We start from the raw sequence: 17,647 nt of genomic DNA, 5'->3' as shown, positions 1-17,647 counted from the left end.
TGTTTGTTTGCTTGTTCTTTTTTTTTTTTTTTTTTTGTACTATTACATTTTTAACATTCCTAGTAAAAACCTGTTATTCCTATTCCCATATCTTTGCCTGAAAGCCCCTAATTGCAAAATTATAACAATCTGGAGGAAGGGGATTTACATTCTCCGTTCCAAAGGGAGCCCCAGCTTTCCCTGGCAAACACCTGTCTTTCCAAACCAGGACAGGGATGTTTTGCCTTCCCAGTAAAAGCCTCACTTCCCACCCACTGCAGCAGTGCAGGTGATGAACAGGAATGCACGGCACTAATTACACTGGAAGTTATTAACGATGCTGATTTCACTGACAAGGAAAAATACATCAGGTTTTCAACACGGGATTAATGCTAAGCTCATTACCCAACCCCCAAATGTAATCATTCCTTTAATTATTCCTTCTTTTCCTCCCCAATTACTGAGAATAATTTACAAATTCATGTAATGTTTGGAAGCCCAACAGGTAAACCCCAAATTCCTGCACCCATTCCTTCGAGGAAGGTGACAACTTTCATACAATCCCAAATAACTTTCTAAACTAAATGCTGGAAGATTATGGACCGGTGGCTCCACGTTGCCTTTCTTGAGGAAATGAAGCCTTTTTTTGCAATGTTAACAGTGTTTGGAGACAAAGGGAGAAGAGAAAGTTGGGATATTCTGACAGCAAGAAAAAAAAAACCATCTGAATACAGAGATGATTACCAGGGCTAGGATCAGGTTGATTTAATTTATATGAAAAGTAGAGAATGTCATTATATTTATGATATCTGTGAATTCAGCAACGCCATCAGCACATCCCACAAAAATAATGGCAACTGGTTCTCCCCTGGCTCCAAAGGAAAACCACTACCTGCTGCATTATTTATGCAGCTTTTCCCAGCACCTAAATTATTCCATCATCATCATCATCATCATCATCATTATTATAATAATCATTATTGTTGTTGTTGTTATTATTATTATTATTCCCCTTTGCTTTCCAAAACCTGCTGGGGTACCAGCAGCACCGAGTCTCCCAGAAGCTGTAAACACACAGCCCCTTCTCCTTGAAAAATCTTTTTTCTTTTTAGGTGTTTTGGGAGGAGCTGGAGGAGCAGAGACACCCGGACGAGCTCATGGCAAGAGGGAATAAAGACCAAAGCACAGTAATATCACTGTTTATAAAACTCCAGCAGCTTTTTGGGAGGAGACAGCCAAGGAGTTTTTACTCACCTGTAATCTGATTTTCTATCTCCCCCTGCATGTGCAAGGACTCCATGTAGATGGTTCTGTTCCCAATGAAGCGGGCGCAGGCGATGCCCCTGTAAGGCTGGCAAAACCCATCCTCCTCGTACTCATCCCTGAAACCAGCCAGAAACAACAAAACGGTGACTGTAAAATACTGAAAACAATTAGGATCCTTTCCTTCGGTTCAAAAAGAGCTCGGATATTTGTTTGTTTGAATAAACCCCCTTCATGTGCCTGGTAAAAAGTGGCATTTCAGCTTAGCCAAAACACACATTAATGTTGTATGAAACGAGTGCTTTTAAGGCTCTGCTCACAAATACACCCAGCCTTGATTAGAAGAGAAATATAAACTGCCCTGGGAAAATAGGATCGATGTTTATTTAAAGCAGCTAACACATAGTTTTCTATTTTTGAACCAAGCTCGTGCTTAATATTGATAAACACAGCAGGAAGAGTCATGCAAGCAGAATTTCAAGTGTATATAGAAAATCCAGCCCTGGAAATAGGAAATGTTTGCTCAGCCTTTGGTGTGTGGTAACATTTAGTGCTCAAACAGAACCCAGAACTGAGACAGGAGTTCAACAGACACATTTCTTTCATTAGGTACTTTCTTCTAGGCAATCCAGGAGACATTTAATCCAGAAATCCAGATGGGAAATTATTTGCCAATGCTCTTCAAACAAAGCAAAGAAAAGCAGGCACTGGGTATTTCGAATGATCAGCACTGAGCAGGGACTTTGAGTGGGGTTTTGAGGAGGGGTTTTTAGCACATGATCCCTGAAATCCCAACTGCATGAACCAGCCCTTTCAATTCCTTCCTTTGACGATCCACTCGGAGATACCTGGCGCTGAGATTTTTGGGATGAATTTTCCGGACAGACGCCTCGACTCCACTCGAGGTCCCAGCAAAAGGCGGTGTTCAACGAAAAATTGTTGATATTTTCTTTGTTACTCCTGCCCAGCCCAGCCAGCTCCTCTCTGGCTCTCAAACTCGGATAAATGATACCGAAATATCCCTAGGGATGTTGACAGCCGGGTAGGGAACAGGTTACATCCTTTGTGTGCGGAATTCTCCCTCCCACCAGATGCCAAAAACCCAAGAGTGGAATCACACTACGCCTTAATAAGGGAAAAAATCAGCGCTTTTTTTTTTTTAATCAACTCCGCCATTAAGTTTAACAAAAGCCACTTTCATCCCCCCTCCTGAAGACCTTGGCTGTGAGAGCTTGGAAATGCAAATTCCACGGGGAATTCTTTGAAGTCGCCCATCCTTTGTGCGCTGCCTCGCAGAGCCAGCGGCCGCTCCGGGCGCCCTGTCACCGCGGCCAGAGCCGGCTAAGGGGATTAGGGGGAAAGAAGCGTTGGGATCGCCTTCCAGGACATCCCAGACATCTCCCGGCACCGCCGGACTGACACAGCAGCGTCCCGGGATTCCCGCAGCGTTCACAGGGAGAAGCCAAACCCCGGGGATTAAGCGCAGTAATTTATGAGTGTGAAGGCGAGGGGGTGGGAAAGAGAGATGGGAGAGATGGAAACCTCTCTCCCACCGTCGGGAAATCGGTGGGAAAAGGGTCCAGCTTTCCCTGGATGATGGCCCCAAGATATTCCCAAGCGCATTGGAAGCTGGGTTGCAAAAGCACGACCTTTAACTGCCAATTAAACTCTTCATTAATAGCCGGAGGGAAGGTTGAGGTGCCACAGGGATTCAGGCAACAAAGACACCTGAGGTGCACGCAGGGATGGACACACGATCACGTCCTTGGCTTCCTGCAGGGAGTCAGCTCTGCTGAAAATGTTTTTGTTCTGTTGGTTCTTGAAGAGAAAAACTGGAACCTGAGCTGAAAAACCCCAAGAGCGGCTGAAGGCTCTGGAGTCGAGTTCATCTTCTCATCATTAAATGCCCAGATAGGATATAATTAATTAGCCGTTTATTATTTTTATAGGATTATAACATCATAGAATCCTTAAGGTTGGAAAAGGCCGCTAGGATGGAGTCCAGCCATTCCCCAGAACTGCCAAGGCCACCACTGACCACATCCCCAAATGCCACATCCACAGGGATTTTGGATCCCTGCAGGGATGGGGACTCCACCCCTGCCCAGGGCAGCTGAGCAGGGTTGGAACACCCTTTCTGGGAAGAAATTTCCCCCCAGATATCCCACCTAAACCCCTCCTGTGCAACCTGAGGCTGTTACGTGTGTGGTAACTCCAGCCAGACTCCACCACTGTGCCAATGTCTGACCACTCTTTCTGTAAAGCAAATTTCCAGAATTTCCACCCTGAGCCTCCCCTGGCCCAGCCTGGGGCCGTTCCCTCTCCTCCTGTCCCTGTTCCCTGGGAGCAGATCCCAAATCCCCCCCCGGCTGTCCCCTCCTGGCAGGGAGTTGTGCAGAGCCACAAGGTCTCCCCTGAACCTCCTTTTCTCCAGGCTGAATTTATCCTGGAATTTCACTCAGGGACCAGCCAAAGGCTCCCCTTTGAAGGGAAGGACACGAAACGAGCAGAGCCACCAGCTCACCTGGCTGGAAATGCCCTGCGGAGCGGGATTTTGCAGATAATCTCAGGAGGGGAAGATTAGGGTAAAGAGGAAGGGCCAGGGTGACACCAGCTCTGGCCCGGGGCTGCATCCAGCGGAATTCACCCAGGGAAAACTGCAGATTGGCAGCTCATGAGGAGCAAGAACTACTTAGGATTGTTTTGGGAATCAGCTCCATAATGGGGCAGGAGGGTAAAACAAATGAGAGGAACAGGAGCATCAGGCTATGAGAGAGGGACCCCGAGACTTCGCGGCCCCCTGGACTCTGCTCCGGAGGTTTTGGGGAGAAATAAAGGCCGGGGAGGTTCCTCTACTGAACAGCAGCTCCCTGAGCCACCGCTCCCCACAACACAGCGGGTTTGGGGAGCAGCCACAGCTCTCCCGAACCCTTTCCCACCGCACAGATGCTGCCGAGGCGATCACCCTCCGCTTTCCAGACATTCCATCCAAACCCAGAGCCGGAGCCCGACACGAAAGCCACAAAAGCGTGAAGGGCTCCCGCAGTTTAAGCACATTCCCCACCTCCTGCTGCCCCCTGGCAGCGCTTCGGTTTTAAACACAGCTCAGCTTTTGGTGTTAAACACAGCTCAGCTTTTGGTTTTAAACGCGGCAACCGGTTTTTGGCTTTAAACACAGCTCTCGGTTTTTGGGTTTAAACACGCCTATCAGGTTTTGGCTTTAAACGCAGCTATTATCAGGTTTTGGCGTTAAACACCGCTCTGGGTTTCTCGGGATCAAGGCTGAGTCCGCATTCCTTTCCCACAGCCCGTGGTTTGGCATCCCTCACCTGCTCCGTGTGAGGAATCCCCGCATCCCCGCTCGGATGTGTTTCTGCTTCTCGATCCTGATCCCGCACATGGAACGGTCTCTTTGGCTCCGGCAGGATGGAAATCAGGCCTGATCCAGCAATTAATGTGTTAACATTTACAGGCCAGCTTACGTCCTAATGATTAAGTCCTAACGAACTGGAAGTCAATCCAAGCCTGGAGGCGTTTCTGATTGTGGATGGGCTTTAATCACTCGTGCAAATCCCGGCGGGAGCGGGGAGGAGAGCAGGCAGCGGGTGGAGAGCAGGGATGGCAGCCTGCAGGAACAACTCCAGCCCAACCACAGCGCAGGGTTTGGGGGCCGGGAGCTGCCCCATAACTGATTCCTGCGCTGCCTGCACCCCACAAAACCCCGCTGAGCGTTGGGTGAAGGCTGCACAAGACAAAGTGCTGGGTTTTAACGATGATGCAGCACTGTAGGGCTCTAAGAGTCTTTCTTCTCAGGTCTGGTTTCCACGCTGTTTTCTGTTTCACTCTGTCAGTATTTCCAGCCTGGATGTTTATCTTGGAGCTCGCCCATTGCCTTTGGATCCCGCTGCACTTCTCCCTGTGACAACACCTCTGGCTTGGTGCAAGAATAGCACCGAGGATTAATTTACACCGCGCTCAGGTGTCTCCGAGGATCCGATTGCTCAAAGTTCACACAAAACCAAGGAAGAGCTTTGAAGGGTGTCCACAGCCAAAATCTCTTTAAGATCCCTTCCAGCCCAGCCCATTCTCTGATTCCAGCTCTTTATCTCAGCTGCTCCTGGCGTGAGGCTGCAGTGAATCCAGAGGCTGATCCCCCTCCCAGAGCTGCTCCTTTCTGAAATCGGGCAGAATTTCTGCCTCTGCAGCTTTTTGGGCATCCCCATGCAAAGCAGGCAGAGCAGAGAAACATTACCAATCAGATTGCAATATTTATTTTATTGCTTCACACTAAGCCTGGAGGGGCTTCGTGGTACCAGCTCCTCTGCAACTGGTGGTTCCTAAACACAAGCCATCTCTGCAAGGTTCTCTGTCAAACTCCACTTCCCAGTATCCTGAATTTTCTCTGCCAGCCTTTTTCGAAATGACAAGAAATCGCCCCAATTTAAACAACACTTCCAGCAAGTGCCAACAACAAGTTCAGCAAAAGCTTTGTAACGAGGCTTTAACGTGAGTTCATTTAGAAGTATTTCATGTATTGATAGAAAACCTGTGAGGTCATGTCATATTTATTTTTACAATCCAATATATTAAAAATGCATATTCCAGGGATGCTGTAATTGTGTGCTCATTCCTACCACATCCCATGGATTTCTTCCTTTTCCCTTCTCCTCTCCTCTCCTCTCCTCTCCTCTCCTCTCCTCTCCTCTCCTCTCCTCTCCTCTCCTCTCCTCTCCTCTCCTCTCCTCTCCTCTCCTCTCCTCTCCTCTCCTCTCCTCTCCTCTCCTCTCCTCTCCTCTCCTCTCCTCTCCTCTCCTCTCCTCTCCTCTCCTCTCCTCTCCTCTCCTCTCCTCTCCTCTCCTCTCCTCTCCTCTCCTCTCCTCTCCTCTCCTCTCCTCTCCTCTCCTCTCCTCTCCTCTCCTCTCCTCTCCTCTCCTCTCCTCTCCTCTCCTCTCCTCTCCTCTCCTCTCCTCATTTTTTTCCCTTTTTGCCTTAAGAAGGATTTAAATGAGTACCTTGCAAGAAATAGTCATAAATCCAGGACTAAATTGGATGTCTGGAGCGAAAATGGCCAAAGGAGAGAACAGAACAAGGCAAGACAAAGTCCCTAAAGCCAGCATGAGTTAAGGTGTAAATGCAGAGAAGGTTAATTTATGAGAATGAACCAATCTGAAGAGCAAAAGCAAATAAATGTTAAATTATCTCCCAGATCTACCAAGTGGAGATGGAAAAGTTTTGGCTCTGGGTGAAGACTGCAGGCATTTTTCTCACTGACAAAGTGAAAGACGTTTTGTCTTGCCATCAATTACAAGGTGTATCAATAAATTATTTTTATGGTTACGTACACCCAGTGCCCCCTCTCTGTATAAATTATTTGCACATTGTTAAATAAATTATATTTTGTGTTCCAGCTTCACACAGGATGAAATGAAAGGGTTTTGACTTGGCAGATCTCCCTTAAAGCAAACAGATGAATAAAAATTCTCTCATACTTTCCAAAGAGCAAAACCCGGTTGCTTGCGCCTCTCTTGGAAAATGGGAACACCTTTGGCTCTGTTTCAGGATAATATTTCAGCAAATTTCTGCATTCCACTTTGCAAAAAAGAAGAGAACTGCCCAGACTTCCACGTCACTGTGTAATTTAGGGAAAAGTTCTGGGGAATAAAAGCTGTTGCTGGTTGACACCCCTTTAAAGGCACAGGGCAGCCAGGCTTGAAATGGGAAAGCAGAGGCAGAAAGTAAAAAAAAATTCATTTTGCTGTGCTTTGACGTCATGATAGAGTCTCACAGAACCTCTGAATAACAAAAATTATTATTATTAATAATAATAATAACAGTCTGGGATAGTGGAAGGTTTCCCTGCTGCAGGCAGGGGTTGGAATAAGATGATCTTTAATGCCCTCCTCAGCACAAACCATTCTAGGACTCTGTGATGAAAAACTGCCAATAATTAAATAAGATCTGCCAAAGGAATTGCTTTACTTGGTTGTTACCTCACTATTCAGACTGATGGTTGCTCTGAATGATGCCTCCAGTCCAGATATGGAGAAATAATCCAAAATTCCTGCGGGTTTGGGATGCTGGTTGAATGGATCTGCAGTGGGATGGCACCAGGGAGCCCAGGCCAGCTCTGAGGCCACATGAATTAGAGCTAAATATTGATCAAAAATCAATAAATCAGCCCCGAGATTCAGCCTCAGAGATGGTGGGTTTTGGGTTTTTTTTTTTCCCTCCTAAACACCTGAAGTGTCCCTTTGCAAACACAACTCCTGCAGAGCCCAAGGGCATTCCCTGCAGGCCGGGCCGGCTCAGCAGCTGCAGCTGCTTAGGGAACAACCTTGGGAGCAGGGTTTGGATCTTTCCCGGCAGATCCCTGACATCATTATTCAGGATGAACTGCAAATCATGTGCTGGGAGTGATGGGGACGGCAGGAAACTCCTGGCACTGGTGTTTTGTTTGACAGAGCTATTTTAAGGTTACGTTTGGCTCCTCCAAGTTTCGAAACGCAGAGGGAGGGGAAAAAAAAAAAACCACCCCGTGAAATGTTTTTGAAGAGCGCTCAGGAGGGATAAGGTTACACGTGCTGAACGTTGCCTCCTCTCTCAGAGGAGAAAACCTCCAGAAAAATCCCCTTCCTCCTGCTGGATTCCCTCCCGGAGCCGTCGGGGTCTCTCACCCGCCCTCATCCGCCTCTCGTCGGGCATGGAGCTCCAGGGAAGGAGGTTGGGATGGAAGGATTGGCAGCTCCATCCCATAAATCTGCAGCTGTGACCCCAGACCCCGGGGCTGATGGTCTGAGGGGCCTGGATGAGGCTGGAGCACATCCCATCCTCATCCACGTCCTACCCGCTGCTGGGAAGCCGCACACCAAGGCAAAGGGAAGAGACTTCCTTGAAGAGCTTGGCCACATCCTTCATTCTTTTTCTGTCCAAATCCTTCCTATCTGGGAGGGAATATTCAGAATTTAGGGCCCAATCATGCACGTTTTGGTTAGACTTGAGAAGGTTGCCCAGAAAATCCAGACTCTGATGTTCTAGAAAGCAACATCCCAACCCTTCCTGGGTATCAGGACACAGCTTTGAACTCTTCCAAACCGATCGAAAAACCTGTAATATTGAACCCCACAAAATGAGTTTCAGCCCATTTTCTCTCTCCCTAACTCTTTCCTGCTTTCCCTCCTTTTCTGGAGTCACAGCTTTATTTCTGCTCCTCCCTCCCCTCTCCTTCCTCCTAACATTTAATTTGTCTTCCGTGCCTCAAATAGTTCTTTCTTCTGGTGACCTAATATTTTTAACCCTGAGCGTGATGAGAAACAGACTTCACAAACCTGACACTTGAATTAAAAGTGAAACACATGCCTCGGCACAAGTTAATTAAAAATAATACCTATAATGTTAGCTTGTTTAAGCCATTATTTGACCAGAAATTTGCACCCATCAATAAATGGAGTCCACAACTGCTGCAAAAAAAACACCCCAGCGAGCTCGAAAGTTACCAAAATGAGCTGGTTTGTTTCTCTCTTTTTTTATTTCACAGATAAAAAGATCTGCCTGATAGGAGGGGGCAGCCAGGGGGGTGGGTCAGGCTCTGCTCCCAGAGAACAGGATGAGAGGGAACGGCCTCAAGTTGTGCCAGGAGAGGTTTACGTTGGATAGTGGGAGAATTTTTTCATGGAAAGGGTGTTTTTTCATGGATCTGGCATTGGAAGTGAGGCAGTGGTGAGGCTCCATCCCTGCAGGGATCCAAAATCCCCGTGGATGTGGCACTTGGGGACGTGGGGCAGTGGTGGCCTTGGCAGTGCTGGGGGTGGTTGGACTCGATCTCAGAGGGCTTTTCCAAGCTAAACAATCCTATGGCTCGGTGAAATTCCAGATTCTTTTGAGAAAATCCAGAGGATTTTCCTCAAGAACCTTCCTGGGAGTTAGGCCTGGGTGGGAACATGGAGCTTTCCTCAGAAATCTTGGGATTGTTGGGTTTAGGAGCAACACAAACTTGAGCTGAGGGTAAATCCAAACCCATCTTAAGCAGCTGGTTTCACTGAATTCCTTGCTCGAGCCTCACAACTGTGAAAACATCGGAAACTGACAAAAAAACCTGCAGCTCCATCATAAATCCAGCCCCTGCCACGCCAATTCCTCAGCTGGGAATTGCCAGAGCTCGAAAAGGCATCGAGACCAAAACTGGGAATGGCCTGTGGAAAAGATCCTTTTGGAGATAAGAAACTCCTCCTAAAGACAACAAACCCCGGCGAAAATCGGCTCCAGTGGAAATGAAGAGCTGGCCCTGCGTGCCCTCATGGAAACGGGATAAGGCACTGGAGAGAAAACCTGTTTGTTTTCCTTCAAAACATTTTCCCTCTCTCCGGAGGCTCCGCAGCCCCGAGTGAAGCAACCACGCTCCAGGAGCCACCCTGGGAACAAACCTCTCTTATCTCATGAGGTCGGGCCGGAATATTCAGGATTTAGAGCCCCAACTATTTGCATTTTGATTAGAGAAGGATGCCCGGCCCTAAATTCTGAAAATCCAGGGAAGAATTGTGGAAATAATGGCAGTTTTCTACTTAAAAATGGGACAAAATCCCTCCCAAAACTTCAATTTCTAGGGAAAAAATCCCATGCCTTTTCCTCATGTTAGCCCAAAAAAGTGAATATGTTCCAACACACCTTCCTGCCTGTTTTCTGGCAGCAGCATTAAAAGAATTCTTAACTAATTTTTAAAACTTTTTTTAATTTTTTTTTTTTTGTTGGAAACATCTAATTTTTCAATTCCGACCAGTTTGAGACTCTACAAGTTTAAATTGTTCATCTGAGCAATTCAAAAAAAGCCCAGTCTGTAGAAAACATCTCAAAGGCCGTCCCTTCACAGCCTTTTTCCAGCCAATAATTGGTATTCAAGGCGAAAAATAAAACCCCCACTTTTCATCCCTCACAACAAGCACATTTTAAAAATTCATGTGGCTGAAAATGCACTTTGTTTTTTGGACTTGTCAGAGTTTTTGGATATGAAATTGATTGGTATTTCCCAACATATAAAACTATCCCAATTGCTTTGTTTAGTTTTATTTTATCATTCCAGTGAGCCAGCAATTGAGGATACGAATCCCCAAGAGGTTTGCATTAGAAGGAATTATGTTAATGGATCACAATTTTTTTAAGGCATTTTACACATGATGATAAAAAAAAGAAGAAGAAGAAAAAAAAGCAAATAAAATATGTCTGCCAGACTTCCTACCTGTGCCACCAACATTTCAGCTGCAAATCTGAAATTAATTGGTATTGATAAGCTCAAATGCACGATGTGGCTGGTACGAATGCATTCTCCCGCTGGAAAAATATTATTTAAGGCAACAGGCTTGTTTCTAGAACCTTGTTTTAATAACATCTGTTCTGGCACACTCGAGCAGTTGCACTGGATCAAATTTAAAAGCCGGGTTTTATCTCGGAGTAGGCGAAACTCTCAGATCAATACTCGCTCTTATCGTGGCCTTGTAACATGAAACATGGATTTTTGCAACTGCATAAAAAAACCTCGAGGATTAAGCCAGACATCATTTAAAGGGCAGGCGCACACCCCCCGTCCTGCAGCAGAGCCACTTAGAGTTGGAAATCAAAGGAAACCCTGAAATTCCTACCCTGCTGCTCCTTTGATGCAGCCAAGGGACTTTATTTTGGCAAGACCGCGATTGCCTGTTTTGTCTGCAGTGCCAAGGATGGAGTAACAATCCGTGTTATTCATGGAAAAATCCAGAGTTGGAGCCCAGGGAGCTCCTGAAACGGCTCCCGATGCCCCAAACAGCTCCCAGTGCAAAGCAAACACTCCCCAGAGTGTTCTTCTTCCCTTCCCTCACCTTTATCCTTGTTGGAATCGTGTTTTCTCCCATTATCTCTTGTTCCTTCCCAGTCTCCAAAAGATGGGAACGCTCCTGGAAGGGCAAATCCTCATCTGACACTCCTGGGCTAATTGGCGCCCGTTGAGGAGGCAAAACTGACACCACCAAATTTTAAATAAATGCTGAAAAATTACCACGAGGAGCAAAATACAAGGAGATCTCCAAAACCATCAGAGCTGCCAACGGTGCAAAAGAGGCTTCATGATGCTCTCAAGTCCAAGATGAAGAGTTTCTGCTGTAATTCATATTTGCTTCTCACGGAAATGGTGGAAGAGTCACCAAGAACGCAGAGTTAAAGGCATTTATTTATCATTTAAAATAGTTTCTGTTCCAAAAGTAGCCAAAGAAGACACTAGAGAGGAATTGCTAATGACAAAACTTTTAGACACAGGCAGCTTGAGGCATTCTCCATCCCAGAACCATGGAAGAAACCCCTCCATGACCTCTGCAGGACATGGTGTGCTCTCCGTGCTCACACGCATCCCGGGAAAACCCAAATCACAGCACGGCTGTTGGCCTCACACCGCCCTTACAAACCACTGGGACGGCTGGAATGAAGGCCAAAGAAGCCAGGATCTGAGGTGGTGACAGAGTCAAGAGCTGGGTTGTCAAGGGAAGAGTGGTTTTACATTTAGGATCCTAATGGGGATGTGACCCCATGCACAGGCACGCTCAGAGGTTAAAGGCAGACAAAATCAACATGACAGGCTTGTGGGGTTTTTTTTTTTCCCCCAGAGATGTGCCCCAGTTAATTAAAAATCACCAGAACTGAGCCATACCCAGAGAGAGAAGTTCTGCAGCAGTGGGGACCGCAATGGTCCCTCCTCGCTTTAAACCCTCCAAATCTCTAAACCAGCTGTGAACCACGAAAGGGAAACTGCCCTGCAAAGTGTCCTTGGTGCTAATTGCTGGGCAGAACTGTGGCAAAAAGAATGTGCCCATCCATCTGGAGCAAAATCAGGAGGGAAAGAAAATGTATTTGTTTAAAGTGAATTCACCGACACAAGAAATCTGGCTGGAGAACTACGGCAGGGCGACATTTGTGATTCATTTCTTGCTGAGCACTGATCCTTGGCTGACTCAGGCACCAAAACCAGCGTCCAAATCCCAGCTCAGATGATAAGTGCTTTCCTTCCTCACCCAGGTAACCAGGCGTGTTTTCCTGTTAACAAGATCAATAAACTTGATGCACTCAGAAATGGATGATTAACTCCTTTTTACAGTATTTCAGGTGGCCCGGGGTTATTGCTTTGAACAGCCCAGAGCTGGGATAACAGGAATGGTTTTAATTATCAGGATAAATAATGTAACACCTTATAATCTTCTCCCTTCGTGATGGAGCTACACAGGCTGGGAGTGAGTAGTAACTACACACAGGCTGAGCAGTGATGTTGTCCTGGTAGGAAAACTCATTCCCAAGGTTTTACACCCTGTTGAAGTCATGGAAGCCCCTCGGGTCACTACAGATTTATTCCCGCTTTTAACGGTTTTACTAGGCTGGATAAACACTTGCCCCAACACTGGTTCTCCTGGAGGCTGCGCAAGCCTGGAGTAAAAACTGAAGTCGAGCTTGGGATGAGTTTAAATCGAAAAAGAATAGGTTTGGATGGGATATTGGGAAGGATGGGATTCCCAGAGAAGCTGCGGCCGCCCCTGGGTCCCTGGAAGTGTCCAAGGCCAGGCTGAAGCACCCTGGAGTAGTGGAAGGGGTCTCTGCCCGTGGGATGAGCTTTAGGGTCCCTCCCAGCCCAAGCCAATCCGTGATCCTGTGAGGGAGGGAAGCTCTGCAGCTGCCCAGAGAGCTGGGACAGAGATCTCCGGGGACAGGCTCTGGATCCCAGCCTGGGCTGTCTCACCAGGCGAAGAGCAAAGGCTCAGCACCCAGTCTGTCTGGAGGGGGAGGAGAATCCCAAAGTGCCCACGGAAAGGAAGGATTTACGAGCAAAGATGACTTTTCATGTGGCTGAAAGAACGCCACGGACAGGAAACAAATCCGTCCCACAGAGGCACAGACTCTGCCCCTGCCAGTGCACTGTGCTTGCAAGGCTGTAATTATTATTGTTATTATTATTATTATTATTCCTACTTTTTGTTCTCCTGAATAATTCCTACCGCAGGCAACCGGAGACTTTCACTGGTGCAATGTTTGAAATGTTTCCCCTTCATTCATTTTCCAGCCCACTGGTAAGGGAGGCTGGCAGATAAAGCAAAAACCTGCTTGAAGCTGTGCCCAGAGCTGAGCTCTGGATCTGCTGAAGCTCCAGCACATCCCCCAGAGCTCCTGCTTTCCTCAATTCCCCGTCAACACAAACCAAAAGGAGCAGAAGAGGATTTGTTCAAGGAATGTCAGCGACAGCTGGGCACTGAAGGAAAAGAACAAAATGAGGCAGAGATTGAGATCTGCCCGCTGAGATTTTCCTGCTGGCTCGTGTGAGGGATTTTACTGCGACCACAGAAACATTACAGGCCTTTAAATAGGATTTCTCTCATCATTAAAGGCCTTGTGGCACAGGGGAGCCCCGTGTGCCTCGGGGACGACCTCAGATCTTGTAATTGGGTTCTGAAACGTGTGAGAAGTTCTTGATTCCACCCAGCTGCTCCCAAGGCCCAAGAAAGGTTCTGGAGCAGCATTTGGACACCGGACGCTGCAGGGTTTGAAGGAAAACAAGGACTTTGGAACCCACTTGTTCCACGTGAGGGATGCTCCATTTTCTCTTTCAGAAAATCGCAATTAAGTCACAATTTCATCTGTCGGTTTCCTGACTCAGTTGCGCTGAACTCACGACAGCCAGACACCGTTTTACACCAGGAACACCCGGGTGACTGAATCATTTCCCTCCTTCCCTCCTCCACCTACAGCCCCTTCCACCCTTCCCCAGGAGGAAAACATTGGGCAACAGAGGCAGTGGGGACCACAGGAGCTCAAGTTCTGTGTTCTCCTGCGGCACTGAATCCTTGGAATGACTCTGAGCCCTCCACAGGCTGGTGGGGAGGGAAATCGAGGACCTTGGTATCACATAATTTAACTTTTTGTGGTATTTTATTTTTTAACTGCTGAAGGTAGACCAGCAACCCCCAAAACAGAATAGAAAGCTCCCAAAGCCTGGGACTGGGGTGCATTTACAATTTTCCGTTGTAAAATACAATCCTTGTCCCCAAAACAGCATCCCCCACCTCTATTTTAGCAACTCTGCACTGAAAGGCCACAGAAGAGGGAACTGGGTTGGATTTACACACAAATAAAACAACAGATCAGTCGTTTTCCCCGTTGTCTCAAGCACAACAAAAGTGAGGTTTAATCTCACGGGGATCAGACTCTCTAAAACATCAGTTTTTTATTTGTCCTCTTTGAGCACACAACGCACACTCAGGCCAAGCCCTTCCAAAGCCAGGCTCTGCTGAGCCAGCCCTAAAACCTGACCCAGGCCAGGATGGCAGAAACCCACTGTCACTGGAACATTGTCAGGTCTTTCCTCACAGCCTGCAGCCTCAAAGAAATCCCGCTAAGCCACTTAAAATGTCCTTCTGATTAGAGCTAAACGAGATTTTTCATTTTTTTTTTTTAATTAAAACTGTCTTAAAGAGCAACCACGGCCTCCTGAACGCTGGAACGCTTCACAAAAAAACAAAACAAAAAACAACCCAGTGGTTTGGCCCAAAGTGCTGCTGCAAGCTTTTAGCAGCTCCACCAGGGATTTTGGGGTTGGCTTCAAAGGAGCCGTTACCTGTAACGACCACACGAAATATGGGAAAAGCAGATTATGCCTCTGCTCTGAAGCACAGCCAGCGTCTCCCTCCTCTCTGCTGGGTTAGGGGCTGTGCGAGTTCGATTTTCTGAGACAAATGCCTGACGGCCTCAGTTTCAACAGCAAAGTTTGGAAGCTCTGGGAGTTTAATCAAATCCAAGAGTTTGGTTTCCAAGCAGATTTAACGAAGAGCTGAGGAACACAGGTCCTCGCGTCCTGGGGGGATGAACCCCAGCCCAGACAATTTCTGCAGGGAGAGCAGTGGGGAAAAAGCCTCTGGGTGACATTAAGGCGCTCATGGGAACAATATTTGACAGGTTTGATTGTTCGGTTTAACTCACGAGACTGGGTTTGTTATTAGTCAGACCCAGGCTGCCAAGTGGGCTTAATGATATTTATTATTTTTTTACAGCAGTTGAAGAATATCTCCATGAACACAACGGCCTGGAGGAAACGATCAGCAGAAGTCATGCAACTTCCCAGCTTTTCCTGATTTTTGGTTTTTTTTGCTTTTCTGTGGTCAAAAACTTCAAAATGCTCCTCACTTTGCTCCTTTTTAAATAAATCAGGAAAACAGCCACAGAGACTGTAACTCAGGGTCAAATGATGTCATCACAGGATTTCTTCAGTGTTGTGGAAAGATTGACGACTGAGATATTCAATTAGAGAAAGGAAAAATTATCCTGTATCTGTACTTTACTTATCAGTCCCCTTGGAATCGGAGATTTATAAAAGACTGGCAAAAATCATTGAGTCCAATGAATAACCAGGACCCTGTGAGGGATCCGAGAATTTCCTGGATCCAGGGTTTAAAAAAGGCAATAAGGTCTTGATACATATCTATAAATATGAATATAAATAAAGTCACTGATAGATAAATAAAGGCAATAAAGATAGAATGACAGCAGAAATGCCTCTTTCAGTGTTATCCTCACTCCCAACTCCCTCAGTCTCCAGGAGCTGGCCACAAATCCCACATCCCTGCCAGGCCAGGGAATAGCGACTGCGCAGCTGTGGAAGTCTGATGGAAATAGCAGTCCCCAAACTCCTCAAATCCTGACTGGAGCATTCCTCAAGGGCCACTTCCACCCCAAACATTTATTCCCATCTCTCTGCAGTTGCTGTGGGGGACCCTGCACTGGAGGAAAACCAAGCCAAGCTCCTCCATAGCGCATTGCCTTTCCTTTGTGCTCCCCGTGCCCAAGTTTTCTAACGCACTTCACTCCCTTCTCCCTCCCTGCTTAAAACAATATTGACACCTCTGTAATTAATTTGTTTTCAGATAATTCAGGCCTGTCTCCAGGCTGGGCTGGGCCTTTCCCCCCCCGTGCCACGTGTGGGCAGGAGGGGTTTCTGTTTGCGCTGCCCGCAGATAAGGGAACAGCCCGGCTGAAATCTGCAGGGGCAGTTATCAGATACCCTTTCAAAAGCCAAAAGCACTTTCTAAGGTCAACCTTTCACCAAGCTGCAGCCCGACCTCTTCTCCGTAGGCTTGCCACAGCGTAACAAAAACACAGTTTAAGCCACTTCGTGGCGAAGGACGTGGCTGCTGGCAGCGCTGCTCACATGGAACCGGCAGTGATGCAGGGCCACAGACAGGAACAGTTGGATATTGGGCAGGAATTCCTGGCTGGGAGGGTGGGCAGGCCCTGCAATGGAATTCCCAGAGGAGCTGTGGCAGCTCCTGGATCCAAGGCCAGGTTGGACAGGGTTTGGAGCATCCTGGGGTAGTGGAAGTTGTCCCTGCCATGGCAGGGTGGGACTGGATGGGCTTTAAGGTCCTTCCCACCCCACCCTGTGATTCCATTTCTCTTCTCTGTTTCAGGCCACTCCTGCAATAGTTTGGGCTGATCCCCCCGGACCAGGTGCCCTGTGGAGCTGCACCAGCTCCAGCTCCGGCCCCTCGACCACACCTTGAATCTTACTTTGGCTCAGCTCCCCACACGTCTGGGAGATAAGGGGAGGTAAAGAGGCAAAGGAGCCTGGGATTCCCAGATAAGGTGTATATTTAGCTACCTAAGTACCCTGAGGTCGATAAAACACCCCGGAATAGGCTCTGCAGCCAAATCACCTCGGACAAAACCCAACTGTGGCTTCCTAAATTCTGTCTCACATTTACCCGGAGGGTTCCAGCTCTTCTTTGCTCGCTCAGGAAAATCCAATCGTGGCTCCCAAAAACCTGTGCACCCTGGTCCCTCAGCAGACACTTCATTGTCCCCAGTGCCGGAGCAGAACAATTCCCAGGGGAAAGGTGAGCCAGTGGCACGAGAGATAAGTGTGCAGCAGATCAAAGAGCCCGTGGAGAGGACAAGGCCAGCTCTCCCTGGGAACATTCCCAGCAGATAACCTGCCTGAGCCCCTGGCAAACCCAGGGGGGATTATTTTCCCCGGGATGAAGTCATGCAGCAGGATGTAACGTGGTTTGTGTCAGCATCAACCACTCAGGCTCCAACCTTGCACCACGTGGGGCTTTTTTTCTCTTTTGGTCCCCCCAAAATATATTTATATTGGCCTCTGCGTGGAATATCCCACTTCAGGCTTGTGTCTCAGATCCCACAGGCTGTGGGACCAGCACACAGTGGGACTGTAAAAGATCCCACACCAAAACACCTGGGAATTGTGTCCAGTCCTCGTTCAGAATTTCCATCCTGGAACAGCAGGAGGGAGTTTCTGCGCCAGCCACAAAATGAGGGGCAGGCTGGAATTCCGAGATCCCAGGAGTCAAACCTGGCAGCCAGAGCACTCTCAGGACGCTGCTGGAGCAGTGAATTC

General features: G+C 47.6%; 1 protein-coding gene across 1 annotated transcript in view; it reads right to left on the bottom strand.

Annotated features, from left to right (window-relative positions):
* The window catches only part of ROR1 (receptor tyrosine kinase like orphan receptor 1), a 50,063-nt gene that overhangs the window by 14,504 nt on the left and 17,912 nt on the right, over positions 1-17,647 (bottom strand). The window contains exon 4 of the mRNA XM_066192981.1: positions 1,234-1,361. Coding sequence (XP_066049078.1) covers positions 1,234-1,361 — 128 coding nt within the window. The remainder of the gene's footprint in view (positions 1-1,233; positions 1,362-17,647) is intronic.

Source organism: Chamaea fasciata, unplaced genomic scaffold (genome assembly GCF_029207755.1).
Source record: "Chamaea fasciata isolate MVZ Bird 193981 ecotype frontalis unplaced genomic scaffold, bChaFas1.0.hap1 SCAF_10, whole genome shotgun sequence".
Taxonomy (NCBI): Eukaryota; Metazoa; Chordata; class Aves; order Passeriformes; family Sylviidae; genus Chamaea; species Chamaea fasciata.
This window is presented reverse-complemented; position numbering and strand designations above follow the sequence as displayed.